This window comes from Eleutherodactylus coqui, chromosome 5, assembly GCF_035609145.1.
Source record: "Eleutherodactylus coqui strain aEleCoq1 chromosome 5, aEleCoq1.hap1, whole genome shotgun sequence".
NCBI lineage: Eukaryota > Metazoa > Chordata > Amphibia > Anura > Eleutherodactylidae > Eleutherodactylus > Eleutherodactylus coqui.
Genome location: NC_089841.1, coordinates 243,669,981 through 243,692,590, shown reverse-complemented (window position 1 = coordinate 243,692,590; position 22,610 = coordinate 243,669,981). Strand labels below are relative to the sequence as shown.

At 39.9% G+C, this 22,610-nt stretch overlaps 1 protein-coding gene across 1 annotated transcript; it reads right to left on the bottom strand.

The window, feature by feature from the left end:
* Positions 1-18,019: 18,019 nt before the first annotated feature.
* Positions 18,020-20,485, bottom strand: FOXE1 (forkhead box E1). The gene is made up of 2 exons (XM_066602020.1): positions 20,421-20,485; positions 18,020-20,084 (listed from the first exon to the last, which is right to left on the bottom strand). The coding sequence occupies exon 2, from the start codon at positions 19,788-19,790 to the stop codon at positions 18,642-18,644; it is 1,149 nt and encodes a 382-aa protein (XP_066458117.1). The 5' UTR covers positions 19,791-20,084; positions 20,421-20,485; the 3' UTR covers positions 18,020-18,641.
* Positions 20,486-22,610: the final 2,125 nt, after the last annotated feature.

Below are 22,610 nucleotides of genomic sequence, written 5' to 3'. Positions count from 1 at the left end.
TGCGGACGCTGGCACGTCACAGCAGGAAGTAGTAATGCGTTGAGGGGTCGAGCTCGGCGTGGTACTCGCTGGGGTAATGAGCACCATCGAGTATGCTAATAATCGGACGAGCATGTTTGCTTAACTCTATTAAAAACGCATCGCAAGTTTGTGCTTTGCGATTTTTGTGCGATGCATTTTTAACATTAGAGAGTCCTGATGACAATTTTTTAAAGAGAACTCGGCAATCTACAGTGCTGCTATTAGAATAAATGGAGGGGCAGTGAACATGCTGCTCATCCTATGCTACATTCATGTGGGGTCATAGGTACCCCAGGGTGGATAGGGGATGTCTCTACATTTAACATAACCCCTTTAAATGGTGAAATCGTAGCATCTTTGTTCCTGTTTCTTATATACTGCATATAAACATGTCCTGGTACACAGGATTTATTGAAGCTTAGACGTGTGTGTGTGTATGTGTATAGTTATATAGGATTCCTATATTATAAATTTAAATGAGCTTATACAACCTGGGAGGAGAATTTTTTTTTTTATATGGTCTCGGAGAATTTGAAATATCGGCATATGTGGAAGAAACTGCTCATTTCACTGTAAATGCACCTTCTAGAGAGGGACTAGAAGAGGACTTCTCAGAGGAGGAGACTAGTGAGACAGTTAGATCCAGGACAGGATAGTTTTACCCCAAAATTTTATAAGGTGTAAAGCCTGAGCTAAGAGGACCTTTATCCTTATGCCGCTGGCGAAGGCCGGATCTCTGCTGCTTTGTTTTTCTGTTGACGCTGAGAAGGCCTTTGACCCCATTCACTGGGGATTTATGTCCACTTCTCTTCCACAAGTAAGTTTTTAGGTCAGAAGTTTCTAGATTACATATTGGCATTAAATACTAATCTGATGTCATAAGTCAGGGTCAGCGGTCTCTTCCTCTTCTATCTCAAGTTGCAACGGCTCACTTCGGGGATGTCCGTTATTGTGAAGGAACATTTGGTGCAGGCCATTAAAAATAACCCAAATGTACATAGCATTGCTGTCGGGGAGAGATGATATAAAGTTGGTGGATATCTTCCAACCTCCTATTTCCTTCTTCATTATAGTGGAGTTCAGATGGTTTGGCCATTTGAGTAATTTTAAGATAAATTACAGTAAGTCTGAAGTGATAAATATTACTTTGCCACCACGGGAGATGTCTTATCTCAAGGGTAGTTTTCCCTTTTACATGGCAGACATCATCATCGAAATACCTTGAGGTGTTTCTCTGCGGACCATGTCAGCCTCTATTCCTTGAACTATCTTACTCTCTTTGAGAGAACACTTAGAGATCTGACCTCGTATGATCAGTGGAGGCTTTCGTGGTTTGTACGGATAAACACTTTTTAATGTCCTCACTATTTTCTATACTTGTATTCTATGGTTCTTATTATTCCACCAGAACACTTTTTCAGTCACCTTACATCTGCTATCTCGAAATTTGTCTGAGGGGGTTGTAGCCGTGTATTAGTGTGTAGACCCTTCCTAGATCTAAAGCACTGGGGGTGTGGGACTCCTGTAAATTTAAGACCTATTACACTGCCTCTACACTTACCCAGCTTATCGAATGGCCAAACAATGGGTTGAATTAGAGCAGACTTCTATATCCCAGCTTTTGCATTATCTCCCTCGTACTGCTACTTATTATGGACCCTTATTGAATCTTAGGCTTTCCTTGCATGTGATGTGACAGTATGAGGTGAGATGGTATGGAGGGGTCTCTTTCCCAGGGCAGCAGACCACTAACTCCTCTTTTTACTAATTTAGCATTTCACCCCTGGTGAGAATAAGGACTAGAACTCTTCCGATGATCCACAGTTTCATCACGTGTTGGCAGGCTCCCCTTTACCACCGCTATCGTCTCCGCAAGCCTCTAAACCCATGCTTCATTTGCTGTGGCTTGAGTATACATAACTGCACTCTTTCCTCCATTTATCTGATAGAACCCACATCCATGCCCCCCACACCCTTCGAAACCTTGTTCTTATTGGACTCTCCTCCAGCACACACCATGTCTCATATATTGTCTTTTAGAAGAGGCTGATAGCAGGAGTGGCCTGGGATTTGTGGAGGCATGGAAGAGGGAACGGGGTGAATCTATGCCTGAAGCAGATTGGCAGAAGTCTTTTGTGTTATCTCATGAGCTCTCTCTCAGAATTATAAATTACTCACCTGATGGTATAGATGCCCAGTTCTGGTACACTGTATATTCCCATCTGTGCCACCTGAAGCCCTAAGAGTGGTTCTTTTCTTAGCCTATAAAAAGGCTCTCGAAGGCTACCTAAGTATAGTGGATCTATTTTTCTATTTGTGTAGAGCTTGTTCACCGCTAGACATGCCTCTGTGATGCAATTGAAGATATTTCACCCAATTAAGAATTTGAGAAGGGTCACATTATTGGAATGCGAGAAGCTGGATGATCGTAACAATGCATTGCCAATCACCTGGGTCGTTCTGATCAAACTGTTGGGAGGTGTTGAGACCAGTAGACATTTGGTCTTACAGTGTCCATTACATTTACTGCCTTTGACACCCACCCACTGTCACCTCCGATTGCAGAGTGTTGGTTGGTGTACTGAATGACAAAACTGGACTGCAACAGAGTCTTCACCAATGAATCCAGGTTTAGTTTGGGCACTGGTGACAGCCGTGTTCATCTCTTGAGACCTAGGGGTGGGCGCCTCAATCTTATCTTTGCTGTAAAGCAGCACATTTTCCCCTCTGCTGGTGTGATGGTCTGGGGGGCCATCGCATACAATAGTCAGTCATCCCTAGTGGTACGAGAGACACTGACAGCTGAACAATATGTTTAGGACATCCTGCAGCCACATGTGTTCCTCTCATGGCGGCTTTCAAGAGGCATTTCCCAGAAAGATAATACTCTGTCACACACAGAAAGAGTGTTGCACAAATGCCTCCACAACATTGCCATACTTTCATGGCCTGCCCGTTCAACAGATTTATCACTAATAAAACATGTATGTAGCCATCAGGCCTGCCAACTTTGACAGCTTACAATTGTGCCATCTGGAGGCTCAGTTACAGCAAATGTGGACTATATACCACAGGATACCATACGGAACCTATATGCCACCATGTCCATCCATATCACATCTTACATCCACGCTAGAGGTGGCCCAACCGAGTACTAGAGCCTCCATGCCTGCCTGTATCACATCTTGCATCCAAGCTAGAAGTGGCCCAACCGAGTACTAGAGCCTCCCTTCAAGTGCTCAGTTTTCTGTAACAAATTCTCCTTTTCCTGTGATATTATAATCACTTACTTATATCAACGTTACAATCACACAGAGAAAGTTTAATTCAATTCCGACAGCTTCGTCTAGGTGCTTGATTTCTTTTTTTTTTTTTTTTTTTTTTTTTTACGAGTGTGTATTGTGCTTTCGTTCTTTAAAAAGGGACTTGATGTCTTTCTGGAGAGGAAGGATATTACAGGCTAATTGGCTTCTGCTCTTGGTTTTTTTTTGCCTTCCTCTGGATCAACAAAAAAGGAGGCTAAACAGGCGAACTAGATGGACAGCCTTATGAACTATGTTACTATGTTATGTGATTAACTTGTCCTGCCTCGAAATGACCACTAGATGGTGCTGTAATAACAGCTTGCTGAAACTGTTCCACTGCTCTACGGCTTTTACAATTCTAATCCAGCTATGTATTGTTTAAAGGGAAAGAATACAGCTCAAGACATCTTCAGTTTGCACAGGAGACACATTTCTTTCAAATATTACTATATGATTATGTAAAGATACATTTCCCCTGTGGCGGACCTGCTAGTGCTCTAACATTACAATACTCGATCATTTTATTTTTGGGCAGAACCAATGATTTGTCGTTTTATTTTTGATTTTCATCCCCATCTTCCAAGAGTCGTAGATTTTTAATTTTTCCATCAACATGGGTGTATGAAGGGCTTGGTTTTTTGCAGAACAAGCTTTATTTTTTTCTACTTTTTATATAGTGCATACATATCCCGCAGGGCTGTACAACACTTGATATAGGGCTTTAAGTGGAGGGAAATAAAAAAAAACGCAATTTATTTATTTTTATTTTTTTTGGGTGGGGGTGAGTTAGTTTTTATGGCATTCGTGTTGCAGTAAAAGTGACATGTTCAACTTTGTGGCTTTAATTATGGTGATACCAAATGTAAAGCATAAAAACTGTATACAACTTTTAAAAGATGAAATGGATGCTTTCCATCGCCATGTTCCGAGACTCCTAACCTTTAATGTTTTTCCTTTTGTTTTTTGTGGGCCAAGCCATAGTTTTTTATTGGTACCAACTTTGCGGTACATACAACTTTTTGATTGCGTTTTATTCAATTTTTTTAGGAGATGGAATGTAAAAAAAAAAAAACGTGTAATTTTTGCATTATGTAGTTGTTTTTTTTTTTCTTATACTTTTACAAACTCAAATAATTTTTTTTATTATTTATAGGAAAAATTGAGCAGTGGTGGTTTTAGAACTTTTAATACTGACCTGATCACTTAGTGTTGTCCATAATACGCATCCGTGCATGCCAGCCCTGGAAGTCTTCACCATGCTCTTGCCTGCCATGCCAACCCATTTGCACCCTGTGATCACGTTGCAGGGAAGACTATGGGGTGTCGGAGGGCCCTCATTCTGGCCAGCTTTATAGATGCCGCTTTCTGAATTTTAAGGGCTGTGATTGGAATTAACTCTGAGCGTAGCTTTTGCAGATGTTGAGAGCAGCTGACAGTTGCTGGGTATGGAGTGTGCTCGGCTCCCGATCCTGCTCCATACATCCTTTATAACTGCATAATGTATGTTTACGTTAAACAGATTGTCCAACATATTTATTATAAATCTTATTTATTACCCCCCCCCCCCCCCCCCCAACCAAGCTGGGTAGTCATTTTACCAACCTTGGAAGGATGGAAGGCTGAGTCAACCTTGAGCCGACTACGTGAACCATGCGGGGGTTAAAATGAGTACCCAGCTTGCTGGGGGGTAATTAAATTACCTGAAAGCGCTACAGAATAAGTTGGTGCCCTACAAAATAGTCCCTTATGTCATACAGCATGTCTTTTCACGTGGAGGAGCATTTGAATTGCATGTACAAAAAACATACTTTTCTGCGCATGTGCAGGACATGGATGGATAACTCATCAGTCACTGAGAGCTCTCCCCTGTCTTGTATGGGCCAGTAATAAGCACCTAGGGCACATCGAGGGAGGTGGGTGGAATTTAAGGATAATAAATGAACCATCCTGGATGGGCAAGCATCAGGCAACTGTATGTATAATGTAGATGCATGTATTCCATGTGTGAAAGGTGAGGGGCATGGCTGGAAGAGGAGCTGCAGGAGGACAGTGGACCCTATTAAAGATACGTTGTAGGCTGGCCAAACATTGACAAAAGCACATAAGTGTTGGGGATGGATTTTAATATAAATGAGGGGTATGCAAAATTAGATTTAGAAGTTAGATTTAGAAGTTAGAGCCGTAGGGTATGGTGGTTATCGGCACACAGTACAAGTAAATGAATGGTTGCTATCATGCTGGTTCCAGAGCCTGAGAATGGGAGGAGGACATTCTGAAACTCCTGCTTTTTTGTAACAACATAGTTTGTCTCACATCTGGAGAGGTGTTACAATTCACATCAATTTTCTTGCTGTTTTGTCATCTATCTTCTAATTTGTTGTTGGTATCCATTAGAGTGAGTCAGCTGAGCCCATTGCTCAGTTCAGCATTGTTTGGGGAAGAGTTCTTCATTGGCTAGCCTCTTTTTAAATATTCCTATCTTCTGCAGTGTGGTGCTGGTTATATTATATGCTATGTGCATTTAAATCCAGTATTCCTTGTTTGACATTGTGGATGGGCCGCGGATTCCCTGGGAAAGCAGAAGTTTTTTTTTTAAAAAAAGCACTGAACCGGCTGGCACTTCCGCACACATCTGCAGTACAGACCTGGAAAGGTATGCAGGGTGGCCGACCGCGGACAGCCTCTGCAGGCTCCCGCATGCGGAATCCGATCCGTCCGTGGACATTAGGGTTAGGTATTGTCAGGTTATTTCTGTTCCCACCAAAACCTCCATTATTTGAGTACTGTCATCATCATCCGTTCGTGCCATCGTCTGGTTTCTATTATAATTCTGTCCCTGTCATCTATTGATGGGTTTATATTTATTTTACTCAGTTATTGCATATTTCGCAGCATATTTTTTGCATTACTTACTAGTGTTGATATGCGCTTCATATGTTTACTCATTCAGCTACACAATTCGGCACCCTCTAAGTCTTGGGGCCATCTGAGTACTGGGAGAAATCGATAGTACCCAGAAAAGCCATCTGCTGTAGATGAAATCTAGTGCATAGTTGGTATGCAAAATAGTTTACCTCCAGAAGGAGGCAAACTATTTTACAAAGAAGAGCTATTTTGAATATTTTTACCATTATCTTAGAGATCCTCCACCTCTTCCTGGGTTTCCTTCACTCAAGAACGTAGTATTACTACTTTAGATTTTACTTTAACCCCTTAAGGACCGCCCCTTTTTTCATATTTGTTATTTTCTCCCCAGTTTTATTATGATCATAATTCTTTTATTTCTCCATCAGCCCAGGTGTCTGAGGGCTTGTTTTTTGCAGGACGAGTTGTATTTTTCAATAGTACTATGTAATGTACCATATTCTGAAAAACTTATAAAAAATTGACATAACTTTATGGGTCATTATGATGACTACGATACCAAATTAATATAGTTTTCTTTTTTCTCTACTACTTAAACAAAATAAAATATATTTGGAGAAATATCAAATAATTGTCTGCCCCATCTTCTGACAGCCCTAACTTTATTTTTCTGTCCACACAGTGCGAGGGCTCGTTTTTTGCAGGACATCTTGTAGTTTCTATTAGTACCATTTGGGTTTTTTGTTTACATTTTTAAATATAAATATGGCAAAAGGTTTTGGTTTTTTTTAAACTTTCATTACCTTTTTTTTTTTTTTTTTTTTTTTTAGTAATCAGATTTTTTTTAATCAGATTTTTTAATTCCTATAGGTGGCATAATTATGGTTTGATCGTTCCTACAATACGGTGTAATACCTTTAGTATTACATTTTACTGCGATCTAACAGACAATCTATCGAGCCACACCACATACATGGCTTGGCAGGCTATCTGCAATGGCAGCCCTGGGGGCTTTCAGAAGGCTCCCGGCTGCCATGCAACCAAACGGCACCCTACGTTTTTATTGCAGGGGGCTGCTTGGGACCCCTGAACTCCAATCAGGGCATTTAAATAGGAGTGCTGATCGCAGCTGTTGCAGGTGGGTGTCAGCTGTAAGAAATAGCCAGCTTCTGCATTATATGGAGCAAGATCGGCTCCTGATCCCCCTCTATACAAACCCTAAACCTCCATGGCGTAACTGTACATCATGGAGTATTAAGGAGTTAATGGGTTTATACAGTTACTGGACAACCCCTTTTGAATAGGACCCCCTGTGTGAAAGTAATAAACAGAGATACCCCTCCCCAGCCACCAGGATACAGCGCTACAGCCCGCTGCGGTAATGTTAATTACTGTGACAGATGATGTCACAGGAAATCAGATGAGATCACATCCTGAGCGCCATGATGCCAGGAGTTCAAGAACGTCACGCTGCATTTTCTCATTCGCAGCAGTGATCAAGTGATTTCCTGTGACGTCCTCTACCAAAACAAACCCCGCGACTACAGCCAGTTGCAGTGCCGGATCCCGGCGGCTGCGGGGGGGTAAGTATCTCTCTGTTTATTGTTTTCACACAGGGGTTCCCATCGAAAATGGGTTGTCCAGTAACCAGACAACATTTGCCATGTCGGTTACCTTCCAGATTTCTTTCGCTCACAGGGCTGGAGGTGGATATACTTGTTTTTAATTTTAGAGTATTGGAGTTATGTGTATGTTTGCTATTCATCGTAAAGGTCAGACAAATACTTTAGTATGTTAGAATTCCGTGCAAATTTTGAAATTTGACTTAGAAAATTCTTTAAGCCTTTTATTGTAGTGACGATAAAAATGTATTTCCTGAAAACCTGACCATTAGGTCGCCTGCACACGGGCGGATTTGCATTGCGAAATCCAGAGCGGGCCTTTTGATTCCACAGCAAATCTAGCCTGCTATGGCAATTCGCGATTTCATGTCCCCAAGCAGAAATGCATTGCGAAGCATGCTGCAATTTTGTGCGAGCTCCGAACAGACGGCTTCCATTGAAATCAATGGAAGCCATCCGTCCCGCGGCCATTCCAAAATCATCATTGCAGTGTGGTCGCAGCGTCATCTGTGCTGCGCATGTGCGCAACACATCCACAGCACAGGAAAGAAGGTATCAGACAGGTACGCAGAGGTCACCGGCCGGGCACCGGGTCGAACTCCGCTCCAGGATTCTGCCTGTGAGGTCCGATTCAGCCGTGTGCAGGCGGCCTTAAAGGGAAACTGATTTTCCTCTCATAAATACATGTAGATAACTGTGATCCCACTTCTTAAAGGGAACCTGTCAGATCCCTTATGCTACCCCGACTGCAGGCAACACAGTATAGTGACAGATATGCAGATTTCAGTGGTGTGTCACTTATGTTGAGCCATGCTTTCATTTTTAAACACTTGCATTTGAAAGCATGCAGACAGATGAGGCTGATGATATTCATGGTAGATATATCAATGACTAGTCCGGCTGATGATATCCACGCATTATATCGAGGACTAGTCCTTGATATTCAAGAATTGCTGCTAGCCCTGCCTACTCCACCCTCCAGCCACTGATTGACAGCCTTCTCTCTATGTACAGTGATAGCTATATATGCATGGGTATTCAACCCCTTACATGCCTAAGTATATTATTGCTGTACTTTATATATGTTCCTGCTAGAAACTTCAGAGAATTGAATAATCGAGTTGGGACCCATTAGCTTTTCCTATTTATTACATAATCAATGCTTGTACCAAATTTTTATGACATCGGGAAGTGAGAGAATTAGATTCCGTACGTTAAACTTTGGACACTAATTCTTTTGTGCTAGAATTGAATAATCGAGTTGGGACCCATTAACTTTTCCTATTTTGGACATAATCTATGCTCCTGCCAAACTTCATGTTTCTACGACATTGGGAAGTTGGAGAATTAGTGGCGAGTCAGTCAGTCAGTGCTTTCGTCTATATATATATATATATATATGATTGCCATGGTCACACAGGGTGCTAGACAACTGCTTTTTGGGAGGGACACTGCTGCATTTAGGTAGGGGTGATTATCTCATTAACTCCACCTAGTCCTAGCCAGATGATCTTTTTTCTCTGCGTGGCAGCATTTTGTGCAGCTACATGAATCCTCCTCCCAACTATGTCTCCTCAGATTTAGTGCTTCAGGATATCAGAGCATAGAAGAGAAATGATTCAAGTAGCTCAACAAGATGTTGCCACAAGTAATCCTAAACTCAGCACAGGGATGTCTGTGGCCCAAATGGGTACTATTGCATTATGGGGCACTATTACCTTATAGGGCACAAAGTGAGAGCTATTGTTTTTTTTTGTGGAAAAAATGTGGCACTATTATATTGTGTGGGCAAAAAAAGGGGTACTATTGCATTATCAAGGCACAAAGAGGGCACTATTACATGATGGGGATGCACAGGAGGCACTATTATATTCTGGAGACAACTATTATGGGGCACAATGAAAGCACTGCTATAGTAATGCATAAGAGGGCATTGTTAACTAAAGGAGGCATTTAGCTTATGGGAGCCACAAAGGGAGAACCAATAGGGGTACTATTACCTTATGGGGGCACAAAGGTAACACTAATACTTTAAGGCTATGCAAAAAGGTACTATTACCCTTGGAAGCACTATAACCATGTGGGGAGAAATGGATTCTAAAAGGGCAATACATGACAAATGGGCACCAAGGGGGCAGTAAAATGAAAGGGCAGTAAGTGCTAATTCAACAGAAGGGCACTACAGGAGCAATAAATGGCAAATAGACATGGAATTCAGTGCCTCCATATTGCCCTTTTGCTATTTATTGTATTTTTAAACCCTATTCACATCCCATTAAAGAGAACAGGCCACCTCTAAACTGTTTCATGGCGCTGTTGCAGGAGGTGGTGAGGAGCTAGGAGATATATTTTTTATACTCCTCTGCTCCCCAGTTTCCACGCTGTCTTCCAGTGAAGTCCATGTGCCGTCTGAAAAGAGTCATAAAATATACATCTGACTCCCTGAACAGCACCATAAATTACTTTATGGTACTGTTCAGAGTTGATGACCTGTACTTAACGTGTATGCCCGAAAAAGTTCTTCATGTATATGCTAAGAGTATGTATAGGTCTTGATTCCCCTAAAGAAGGCCATAACACTTTCCTTTTGACCTCCATCAGACCGGTATACATCAATATGCTTTTTATTGAATGAAGTAGCGTAGTACTCCGCTGTTCCACAAAAATAATCTCTTATATACGGTATGTTGTTGTTGCTAGCCGTTTAGTCGATCACGAGCCTTGGCGACTCTAAAGGCAAGCTCCTGCCATGTTTTTCAGTTTAGTTCAGCCAGTATCAGCCCTGACAATATCAGCCATCGCGTTCTGTGGCGGCCAGGTCTTCTTTTGCCACTGATCTGTCCAAGCATTATAGATTTTACTAGCGACTCTGCTTGCATTATATGGCCAAAATACGTGAGTCTTGAGTCTGGTCATCTTGCCCTCCAGTGATATATCCCTTATATATAAAGAGTGGCAACTTAACGGTTGCACAGAGGGGGGCTCCCTTTGTCAATCCATCAGCAGTTCCGCAACATGATCACAGGAGCTTGGTTCTGGGGCTGTATCTATGTACAGAGGTTGGTTCTGCTATTCTATTTATGCCATCAGTTTGATTCTGGTATGGTTTACATGTACTGAGCTTTATTCTGTGACTGTATGTATGTTATGAGCTTGGTTCTGCTATTGTACTTGTTCATTACGTAGAAGTATATACAGTATATATTTAATGCCCCAGAAGCTCAGCATTTGTTTCAGTTTTGTATGCATTAGCTAAAGGTTTCATCATCCATTAATAATGAACCTCTCATTTATCAATGCTTAGCCTTTGACTACTGCTGTCATAGACCGATGGAGTGGAGGATGAATGAGAACAATAGTGTGAGCGCAGGAAGCTGTAAAATCTCTCTGTTAAAGCAGAAATCAATCAACAGACCAATAGATTTCACTAGTCATTAACAAGTTAACTACAAGTCTAATCTGGGCAATCGAAAAAGATCATGTTTCATGGAGGCATCAGAAATCTGCCTGCTATTCTCTGGCCAGACGAGTCACTGTTTGTCTTAGTAGATCACTTTTCATTTGAAGAACTAGAGGCACCTGGAAGAAGAAAGTCTGTGATGAATGGATTCTGAGACTCGCATTATATTGACTTGTGTTTTTGAAATGTTTTCTGTTTTGTACACAGAACGATTATCATTCCGATTTCCGCAAAAGATTGTCCATCATCCATTGTCATTGAACATGTATGGCCAATTTGGACACCTGTAAGGGCTAATATGGACCATAGTGTGTATGGCTGCATCTTCAAAACGAACCTTCACCAGGTTCAGTATAATTGTTCACCCATCCACCTAATTATGAGTATGGCCAACGTTGTACAAATTCATTAGTCCTTCATATTTGTCTTTTCGCCTTTGTATAAATTGTAAAAAACCAATCTGTAAAGATTAAAACTATACTAAATATTCTATAGAAATAATTAACCAGAGTACAGCTAAATTGTGGATCCAGAAAAATGTCCAATGTAAACCTTAAGGGGAGTGTCTATGCTAAATGTTTTTAACCAGCTGACCATACAGAAAAATGATTAACCTAGCAGTAGCCTATACTCACCCATCCAAGACCGCTGCAACTCCGGTGTTGCATCAACCATACACTTTGCCAACTCTCTGTTTACAACCTGTAGTCCGCTTGTATAAGGGATGTCACAGACTGACTGCAGTCAGTTACGGGCTTCAGCGGTCCCAGGTGCAGTATTGACTATTTTAATGTTTTTCTGCATGGTTGGCTGAAAAAAAAAACTTGGAAAATCCCTTTAAGCGGTCAGTATTCCAGAGTCTATGTTAATGTCTTTTATTGGAGTAAAAATATAAGGATCTATAGTCATTTTTTTTTTTTAAGAAGGATCTATTGTATGCACACACAACAGGGGTGTCCACCCCGTGTCCCAGGATGGCTAGGAATGCAACCCAAGCAACCAGGTCCGGAGGGGCGCTCATGCTCAGGCTGGATCTACAGGAGGCCTTAGGCTGTACCTGGCAGGCTCATGTTGATAAGGACACAGTGGGCAGCTATGTGACTGCCTGACTCACTCACTCACTCCAAATCCAGCAGGCGGTGGCAAATCTCTTTCCTTTCCTCCCGAGTCCGAACTGCTTTTATCCAGTATCAAAGTAAGGACGAGAAACAGTGGGTTCATCCGGGCCCAGCCGATGCTGGTTTTCCCTCCCCTGGTGTCAAACACTGGTTTCTGTGTCCAGGTTTGCATATAGAAACATGCAATGACTCCAGTCTGGCGTCCATATGGCCTAGTGGTGGGGGCTTTTTGGAGAATGATGGTTGTTGGTTGGAGGACTTTGGACGACGATGGGTGTTGTTTGGAGGACATTTTCTATAATAGTGATCACAAACTTGGGACCTGCTTGACGATTTTAAAAGAGCCTCCGAATGGGGCGCTGCATAATAAGGATTATTATCTAAGAACTTTTTTGCTTATCTTTGGTGGCGCATATTACAAAAACTATGCACGGACCTTCTTTTTTTGCTCATCAGCTTTCATTAGTGTTTGTGCATTTATTGTATGGACCAAGACAACTATTCTTCATGCATAGCTAAAGAGATATATGTAATTCTTATTTTTGAACTCCCTTTCACTCCCCTGTAGTAAGTCGACAAACTGCCCATGCTTTGTATACTAATAAAGCATCTAGAAGTTCACTGTACTGTTCAGAGCTCAAAGTGTTCAGGCCACTACATGGGAGGTCGGCGTGGAGACTTCCACTCCGAATACACAGAGGTCGGAGCGGAAGCCTCCACGCCAACCTCCCATGTAGTGGCCGGTGCTTGTAACTAACTGCAGGCGCGGCTCTCATTGATTTCAATGAGCGGCAAACCCCAGCCCATCAACTATTGATGACTTATCCTGATGGGTCATCAATAGTATTTCCATGGAAAACCGCTGTAAGATGTTCAGGGGATGTATTACAATACAGAGCATGAGCCATTTGCAGGCTCACTGGAAGTGAGTGAAAGTGAGTTCAGAGATAAAAATGACATTGTTGGACTCTGTCTCTTCAGACACTCATTATAGTATTGTAGTTCAGGCTCATTTTTCATGGTGACAGATTCCCTTTAACTGTTTGTTATTGATTAATGGTGTTCTCTCGTCTATATTCTTCGTATCCTGTGGCTTGACAAAATCTATGTTATTCGGTTGTGTCAAAGAAGTCAAACAACGACTATGAGATAAGTGCCAGGCATGCATCTGCACCTCGTAGCATTTAGAGTTAGTGCATATTTTCTTGGTAAGTGAGCATTCTTGCTATTTTTCACATTTTTTAGATAGACAGAGTGAAGTGCTTAGTCAGAAAAGCTGTAACACATAAAAAAATCAGACCTGAACAGATCGCCAGATTTTGTATGTTTGTTGTATACTGATTGAAATACTGTTGTGCGTAACCAGACCACTCAATCATAACAACAGGATTCCTGCCAAATTACTGGCAGCCCTTACAGTTGTGTAAGTCGGGGCTTATTTACAGGAGCGTATATCAGCCACCGTTTTCACGGACGTCCGATACACAATACCATCTGAGCTGTCTTCCCCCTTCCCTCCACTTGCCAGCTCTCTGCCTTTCTCCTCCCCTAGGGCTGTTTGCAATGGGAGGGGCAGGACAAGGGCGGAGCTAAGCTCCTGACCCTTGTTCACAGCCAGCAATGGGTGGGGGGAGCTTAGCTCCACCCCGCCCCCCTGATGCAAACAACCGGTGGAGAGGAGAGAGGCAGAGAGTCGTCGAAGGGGAGGAAAAGGGGAAGACAGCTCAGATGGTAGTGTATATTGGCTGGCCATGAAAACGGCAGCCAATATACGCTCGTGTAAATAAGCCCTTTAGCACACAGAAAAAAATGATTTCTTAATCAAAACTTGTACTCAAATTAACTAAGTGTCTAAAAAATGAAGAAATTAATTAAACATTGTGAAACATTTATACACACATGGGGGAGGGGGGATTCTATTAATGGTGTTGCGCCAGAATTCTGGCATCAAAAAGTCACAAGTTGACTTTTTGGGATGTTTTTTTGCACAAAAAGCTGTAATAGTTTTTTTTGTTTTTTTTTTTACACCAATCCCACCACCTTTATAAAAGTGGGTGGAGCTTAGTGACAGGGGATGTGGCTTCTTACAGGCCATCACGTTTACTACAATTTACACCAGAAAACTAGCATAAATTATGGCTAAAATCTATGCCAGATTGTTGCCGGTGCAAATTTCTTTTCTTTGTACATTGGCAGCCTTGGATGCGCCTAAAATATTAAGAGGCATACACCTCCTACTATGCAGACCCACCGTTAGAAGATGCACCTAAAAAATCAAGACCCGCATTCAAAATGCCAGTATTATTAGATCAGCCCCATGGGTGTCTATTGAAAATCCACACCCAGTGGACCTCATTATATGTTTGCATTTAAGCATCAATAAAATTGCTACAATTATATACATTTTGCTAACACATTTGTTACAACGGAGGCAACAGCTATCTTTATAAGGAGCCTTTAACTGACTATGGTCATTTAAAGGTAATGTGTTGTCAGAAAATGACCTATTTTATACATCAACGATGTAAGTCGTTCGCTTTTAAATGCCATCCGTTTACTTGCATAAATAATTGTTAAAATTTGTTACCATTCGCTTGTTCATGCGATCGTTGGTCTTTCAGGGCACTTTGCCAGAGAATGGGAACAACTGAACGATCCTTTTACATCCTTGCACAATGACCTCTGCACAAATCATGCCCACAATACTCTTCCATAGAAGTCAATAAGTCCCCTCCTGTCCATAAGGCATATCTCTAAATGTAGTTTACTGCAGCTCAGGCACGATGGCTGCCCCCACAGTCTACAATTTCTACAATTTGAGAATAAAATCAGATTAGTAAAATGAAAATTTTCACAATCTGGTTTTAATTAGCAAAAAAAAGAAAAGAAAAAAGTAATATAGGTGATGCATTTCATTAAAGGGATTTTCCAAGTTTTTTTTTTTTTTTTTTAAATTTCATTTAGTTTTGGGCTCCCCATGCCCAAACTATATAAAATCAAAATACACACTGGACCGCTGCTTTGGCACTCCCCCAGCCAGCAGGCCTGACCTGATGATGTCCCAAAGTAGGTTTACGGGCCATCATTGATGACGTGCCTGCCGGCCTCCTATTGGCTGCAGTAGTCAACATGCGACTACTACAGCCCGAAGTAAACAGAGCGGAACAATGGCCAGCGGCGGTGGGAAAGCGGCGTACAGCAGAAGGTGAGTAGTATTGGTTTTTTTGCAGGCAATGTGTTTGCCACCACTGCTACCAATAACAGGGGTTCTCAGAAAACCCCTTTAACTGTTTTCTTGGCTTACTTTAGTAAATTGTTTCTACGCTGTCATTTTGAAGTTATTAGAAGAGTAAAGTTAGTACATTTTTTCCATTTATGTATTTAATTTTCTTTTTATCTAATATTAATTTGTTTTAGCATAATTTATACAAAATCCTATCATTTAGTTCACTGCTTCTCACTTAGAGTTTAATTAAAAAGGTGTTCAAAGCGTTAAAGTAATATAAAAAGAATGACAATAATGTGACAAATACTGTAATACGTGAGATAAGTATTCTTGCAGTTATCTTACAGCTAATAAATAATTCTTCAGAAGTTACGAATGTGAATAACTAATTTTACTAATTGACATTTGTTTAAGGGATTGTAGACAGCCTTGCTGGTAAGTGTTCTGGAGAATTCTCTTTTGCAATTGCCATCATAACAAATTACATATTCAGAAATGCAGTTAGAGTTTCACAGCAACGTTTACTGCATCCTTTAATTAAAATTTCAGTTGTATTAGTAATCAAATGCTATAAAAAAAACTAACTGCACCAAACTATACTGTCTAGATGGACAAGCGGAGTAACCGCCCTGAAGAGGGCGACCCCACACTGGAACCTGACTTGCCTCTCTCTATGTTTCCCTAATTAGAAATAGGGAGGCGATAAAAGAAGGGAGAGGTATTAGATACCCAGGTCAGGAAAAAAAGAGACCTGATCCAAAAAATGCTAAATAATATTACTAAATCCGAAAAATATTAATAGAAAATACCACCACCAAAATAAAAAATACTAACTAAAAAATATATATTTAACGTCAAACTCTCATGAATCAAGCGATACAGATAATGTTTTTAGTCCCATGTGTTTTGCCCCTAAGTTCAAAGGGCTCATTAGGGATCTCCACTCAATAACTGATGCCACAAACAGATATCACGTATAATATATATAGCCAGATATTATCAGTTATTAAACAATAATACGAAATATCAGATTAAGAAGGTTCCGAACTACACGCCATTCCTATCTCACCACTTCAGGTACCAAGAGATGGTGAGGAGAACCAAGATATATTCACATAATGTACTCCTATATACTTAGTGTGCCGCACTGCCAATATTCCAATCGTTTGAGCCATATACCAGCCTTGACTGGAAAAGAGGTCCGCTAATAGATAATTCTTCAGAAGTTATGAATGTGAATCACTGATTTACTAATTAACATTTGTTTAAGGGATTGTAGACCGCTTTTCTGGTAAGTGTTAGAGGAGAATGTGTAACATGCTGGTGAGTTATTACAGTGTAGGACCATTGTTTTTTGTAACTTTTATAGCAATTAACAAAAGTTATTCGTATAGTAATACTGAAGGCCCATATAATGAATTATATAGAAGACAAGTCACTGTATAGGTGTACTATGCAATCATTATTATGAAGAGTGAAAAGAAAGTCATGTAGGATGGAATTCAAGCTTGACATGTCTTATACATTTGGTTTCAGCAAAATGTAATAAAAAACTATGTCAGGACAGCGCCCACAAGGGAGTTTCAATAAATATAGCCCCTAGGGCTAGGAAAAAATGTACGAATGGACTTACCCTGTGTTTAGCAGGACCCTGCAAAGGGACCTACTAACACCCCATATCCACGTTAGCTTCAAAACTGAACTACAAATGTAATCTTCCTCCAGAGATCCTTTTCATCCTGCCAGGCTAGAGACTAGCAGAGCCAGCAGTATCCATAAGCCGTATCCTTGCAGGGATCCGTGCACAAAGTAAAATGTAAGCAGGAAAAAAAAGGGGGACACCGCGCTCCTTAAGGAAATTCTCCTCTGGTATCAAATATCGATATAGCAACCGTTTATTCTGTACAACGCGTTTCGTCACTTGGACTTTATCAAGTACGTGATAAAGTCCAAGGTACTTGATAAGGTACTTGATAAAGTCCAAGTGACGAAACGCGTTGTACAGAATAAACGGTTGCTATATCGATATTTGATACCAGAGGAGAATTTCCTTAAGGAGCGCGGTGTCCCCCTTTTTTTTCCTGCTTACATTTTACATTTGGTTTCAGGACATTTCATCCAATTTCTTGGACATAGTGATACAGAGGACAAATTGTCCACCCAGACGAGTTGTTTTCCTTGGGCAAACTTATGAAAGGACTAGAGATGAGCGAGCACGCTCGGATACAGCAGTTACTTGAGCGAGCATCGCTCTTCTCGAGTAACTGCTTACTGGTCCGAGTGTCCTCAGGGGGGCGGCGGGGGTAGCAGGGGGGAGAGAGAGAGACCAACTGCCTTCAAACCTTACATTTATATTCATTTTATTTACAAAAACTATATAAAATGATTTAAACAAATGTAAGACCCACGCCCCCAATCAGTCGTTTACAACAGTGTCCCCCCAACTCCAGTCCTCAGGGACCGCCAACAGGTCATGTTTGCAGGATTTCCTCAGTGTTGCACAGGTGATGTAATTATTGTGAATGACTCAGACATTGCCACAGGTGTTCTTACCATTGGATATCCTGAAAACATGACCTGTTGGTGGTCCCTGAGGACTGGAGTTGGAGACCTCTGGTTTACAACATCCGCTCTAGCTTGTTACAATTCATACATACTACGTCTATGATGTCACTATAGGATCTACTATTTCACAAATGTCGTCATTATCCTAGAGCCGTAGAAAAGGCAGGATCATATTATTTAACTTTTAATATACAGTAAAAAAAAGGTTATTATGTTCATCCCATAGGGAAAAATACAAAGACAATGGATATTACATGTTAGTCCATCCTATAAAATAATAGAAAAGCATCTATGTTAATGAGACCGTCCTGTCTAATATCAATCACTGAGTTGTGTCTCCACATGACAGAGCAAATAAGTTTGGTCAGATCAGCAACAGGTGATGCAGCATATGCTAATATCATTAACAGATTTTATTGTATATAGTTTGTTTTTGCGGCTTTATCTCTAAGTCATATATTAAACTGCAGGCACAAACCTGTCCATGTTCCCAGAATAGGTTGTATGCCGCAGGTAGGCATTCGTGCCGGCTAGTTGTCCGTTACTATTGTAAGCAGTCAATGAGGTGTACTGTCCTGGTGATATCCTGCCATAGAAGTCCATGCTGTCACTGTTCATCACTGGAGATGTGCATGGCATGGCTAATCTGCTGCTGGATGTGCCAAACAGCTGTGTGTTACTATGGGAATAAGAAGTTTGATTCACTTGTAGGTGGCTGTTGGGCACCGGATAGGAATAGGACATGGGGTTGGCAGGTCTTTGTAGCATGCTATTCCCTACGGCTTGGCTGTTATAACTTGCACCTGTATAATTGCAAGAACTGGTATTGGAAGAGTTGACTTCTGGACTCATGGATCTGCTTGCCTGTTGAGTATGCTCTGTGCCATTGGAATGCCCTATAAGTGTATTGATGCTGAACACTCTGGACTGGCAAGAACCAAAGGCAGGAGAAGAAGATGGGTAGTAGACAGAGGAGTGAGGGGTGATCTGCTGACTATATGTGGGGCTCATCGTCATATTGGAATACACAGAATTTGGGTAAGATGGCCTACTCACTTGCAGAGATGGGAACATACTAGTGTCATGTATGTAAGCTGGATATGTGGTGAGATCTGTCCTTTTGAATCTCTTTCTTCTTCTAAGGAAGCTTCCACTGTCAAACATATCTTCAGCGTTGGGGTCCAAGGCCCAATAGTTGCCTTTTCCTGGCCTCCCTGGCTCCCTTGGGATTTTGATAAAGCAGTCATTAAGGGTCAAGTTGTGTCTAATGGAGTTTTGCCACTTCTTTGAGTTTTCCCGGTAAAAAGGGAACCTTTCCATTATGAACTTGTAGATGCCTCCTAGGGTAAGCTTCCTGTCAGAAGAATGAGCAATGGCCATTGCTATGAGAGCAATGTAACTATAAGGTGGCTTTCCTCTCTGCAGGGGTCTTTTTCTTCTTCTTCCTTTCGGAGTGTCCTCCACTTCAGAAGACCCTTTAGACTCATTAGCTTCCGCTGCTGGCTCCTTTTCCACCTTGACTACTGGCATAGACAAGTTACTTGATGGTTGTAGATTGGTGCCTGCTCCAGTAGCTCTAGTCGGGGACTGTTGGCTCTCCGCTGTCATCTTTTTGTTATACGTTTATTCCTTAGTTATCAGGCAGAAAAATCACCTTTCTTTCTACCAGGTTTCACAAAAATAAAGAACTAGTTCATACGGGTTTCATGTTGTATAATTCCAGGAGGAAAAAAAAATAAAGTACCACAATTATGTCACCTTGTGACCCAAATACGAATATGGTAAGGCAAAAATATGCAAATTAGGAGCAGGGCTCAACTGTGTTCAAGATGGCAGAGTCTTGGAAACCCTTATTTTTCATACTTCTTGGCAGATATGTGCTTTTTCCACACCAATAGAAGTCTGTATAACAAACACAAAAATGTATGTAAAAGACATCCTAGCAATAGTAAGACAAAGATAATACAAGATAGCCATTACAAAATTAAGTAAAAAAACATATGTTAGACATGTAAAATCGATTGTTCCTTGGCCATCAATGAGTCTGTCTGTCTATCTATCTATCTATCTATCTATCTATCTATCTATCTATCTATCTATCTATCTATCTATCTATCTATCTATCTATCTATCTATCTATCTCAGACCGTGGCAGTTGTAGTGAATTCTAAATACCATTGCTAATGTCATATGTAGTTATACTGTGACCAGGTAATGTCTGTAGTATGCTTGCTTTACCTCATTGCCAAAGATACAAGTCCAGTCTCTTCTCACACAGAAGACATCAGTTGTACTGTTTTGCTTCCACTTTCTAAAGAGCCTTAAATAGTTGGTCAGCCTATACCTGGAACCTGCACAGCTTGCTGTATACCTGGATGTCATAATAAAAGTCCCTCCCCCTACATACACACCTGGAGATTCTTAGCAGAGACTGAGATGACAAAATAAAAGCCCCCAATCCCTTCCAACTGCCACCCACCTTGCAGATGTTTAACCCTTTCCTACTACACACATCTTAGGCGAAACACTACTGACCCAAAAAGGACAAAGACAACAGAGCTGCAACTGTGTGGAATAATTGTAAGAAGCAAAAACGGATTCAATTGTATCTGCTTATTCTTGGCTCAGATGAAAAAGAGTAGTTTTATACTTTACTAACCTTTTACTTTTTTTAACATTTACATTTTTAATCGTTTTCAATTTAAAATAAGTCGATTAAAACTTTTATATTTAATTGTAAGTTACTTTAGTGAAATACAAATCATAATTCCATGCGATAAACTGGTACAGTTACTTCAGTACTCTATCTGTCAAGTATCTATCCATCCATTTCTCTGTTCTTCGATTTAATATTTACTATCTATTTCATAATTTTATATCTATCTATCGATCCATCATCTATATCTACCTCATATCTATCTACCTCTCTCTCATATATCTAATCTATCTCCTATCTATCTATTTATCTATCTATCAATTATCTATCCATCCATTTCTCTGTTCATCAATTAATATCAAATCTCATATCTATCCATCATCTATAGCTACCTCATATCTATCTATCTATTTATCTATCTATCTATCTATCTCATATCTATTTATCTATCTCATATCTATTTATCTATCTATCTCATATATCTATCTATCTATCTATCTCATATCTATTTATCTATCTATCTGTCAATTATCTATCCATCCATTTCTCTGTTCATCAATTAATATCTATCTATCTCATATCTACCTCATATCTACCTCTTTCTCTCCTATCTATCTATTTATCTATCTCATATCTATCTATCTATCTATCTATCTATCTATCTATCTATCTATCTATCTATCTATTTATTTATCTCATATCTATCTATTTATCTCATATCTATCTATCTATTTATGTCATATCTATCTATTTATCTCATATCGTATCTATCTATTTATCTCATATCTATCTATCTATTTATCTCATATCTATCTATCTATTTATCTCATATCTATCTATCTATTTATCTATCTGTCAATTATCTATCCATCCATTTCTCTGTTCATCAATTAATATCTATCTCATATCTATCTATCTATCTATCTATCTCATATCTATCTATCTCATCTATCTCATATCTATCTATCTCATATCTATCTATCTCATCTATCTCATATCTATCTATCTCATATCTATCTATCTATCTATCTATCTCATATCTATCTATCTATCTCATCTATCTCATATCTATCTATCTATCTCATCTATCTCATATCTATCTATCTCATCTATCTCATATCTATCTATCTATTTATCTCATATCTATCTATCTATTTATCTCATATCTATCTATCTATTTATCTCATATCTATCTATCTATTTATCTCATATCTATCTATCTATTTATCTCATATCTATCTATCTATTTATCTCATATCTATCTATCTATTTATCTATCTGTCAATTATCTATCCATCCATTTCTCTGTTCATCAATTAATATCTATCTCATATCTATCTATCTATCTATCTATCTATCTATCTATCTATCTATCTCATCTATCTCATATCTATCTATCTCATATCTATCTATCTCATATCTATCTATCTATCTCATCTATCTCATATCTATCTATCTATCTCATCTATCTCATATCTATCTATCTATCTCATATCTATCTATCTATCTATCTCATATCTATCTATCTATCTATCTCATATCTATCTATCTATTAATCTCATATCTATCTATCTATTTATCTCATATCTATCTATCTATTTATCTCATATCTATCTATCTATCTATCTATCTATCTATTTATCTCATATCTATCTAACTATTTATCTCATATCTATCTATCTATTTATCTCATATCTATCTATCTATTTATCTCATATCTATTTATCTATCTATCTGTCAATTTCTCTGTTCATCAATTAATATCTACTATC

What these genes read in the sequence shown, in the direction of transcription:
- FOXE1 (XM_066602020.1), bottom strand. Translation starts at nt 19,790, where the DNA reads ATGACAGCGGAGAGCCAACAGTCCCCGACTAGAGCTACTGGAGCAGGC.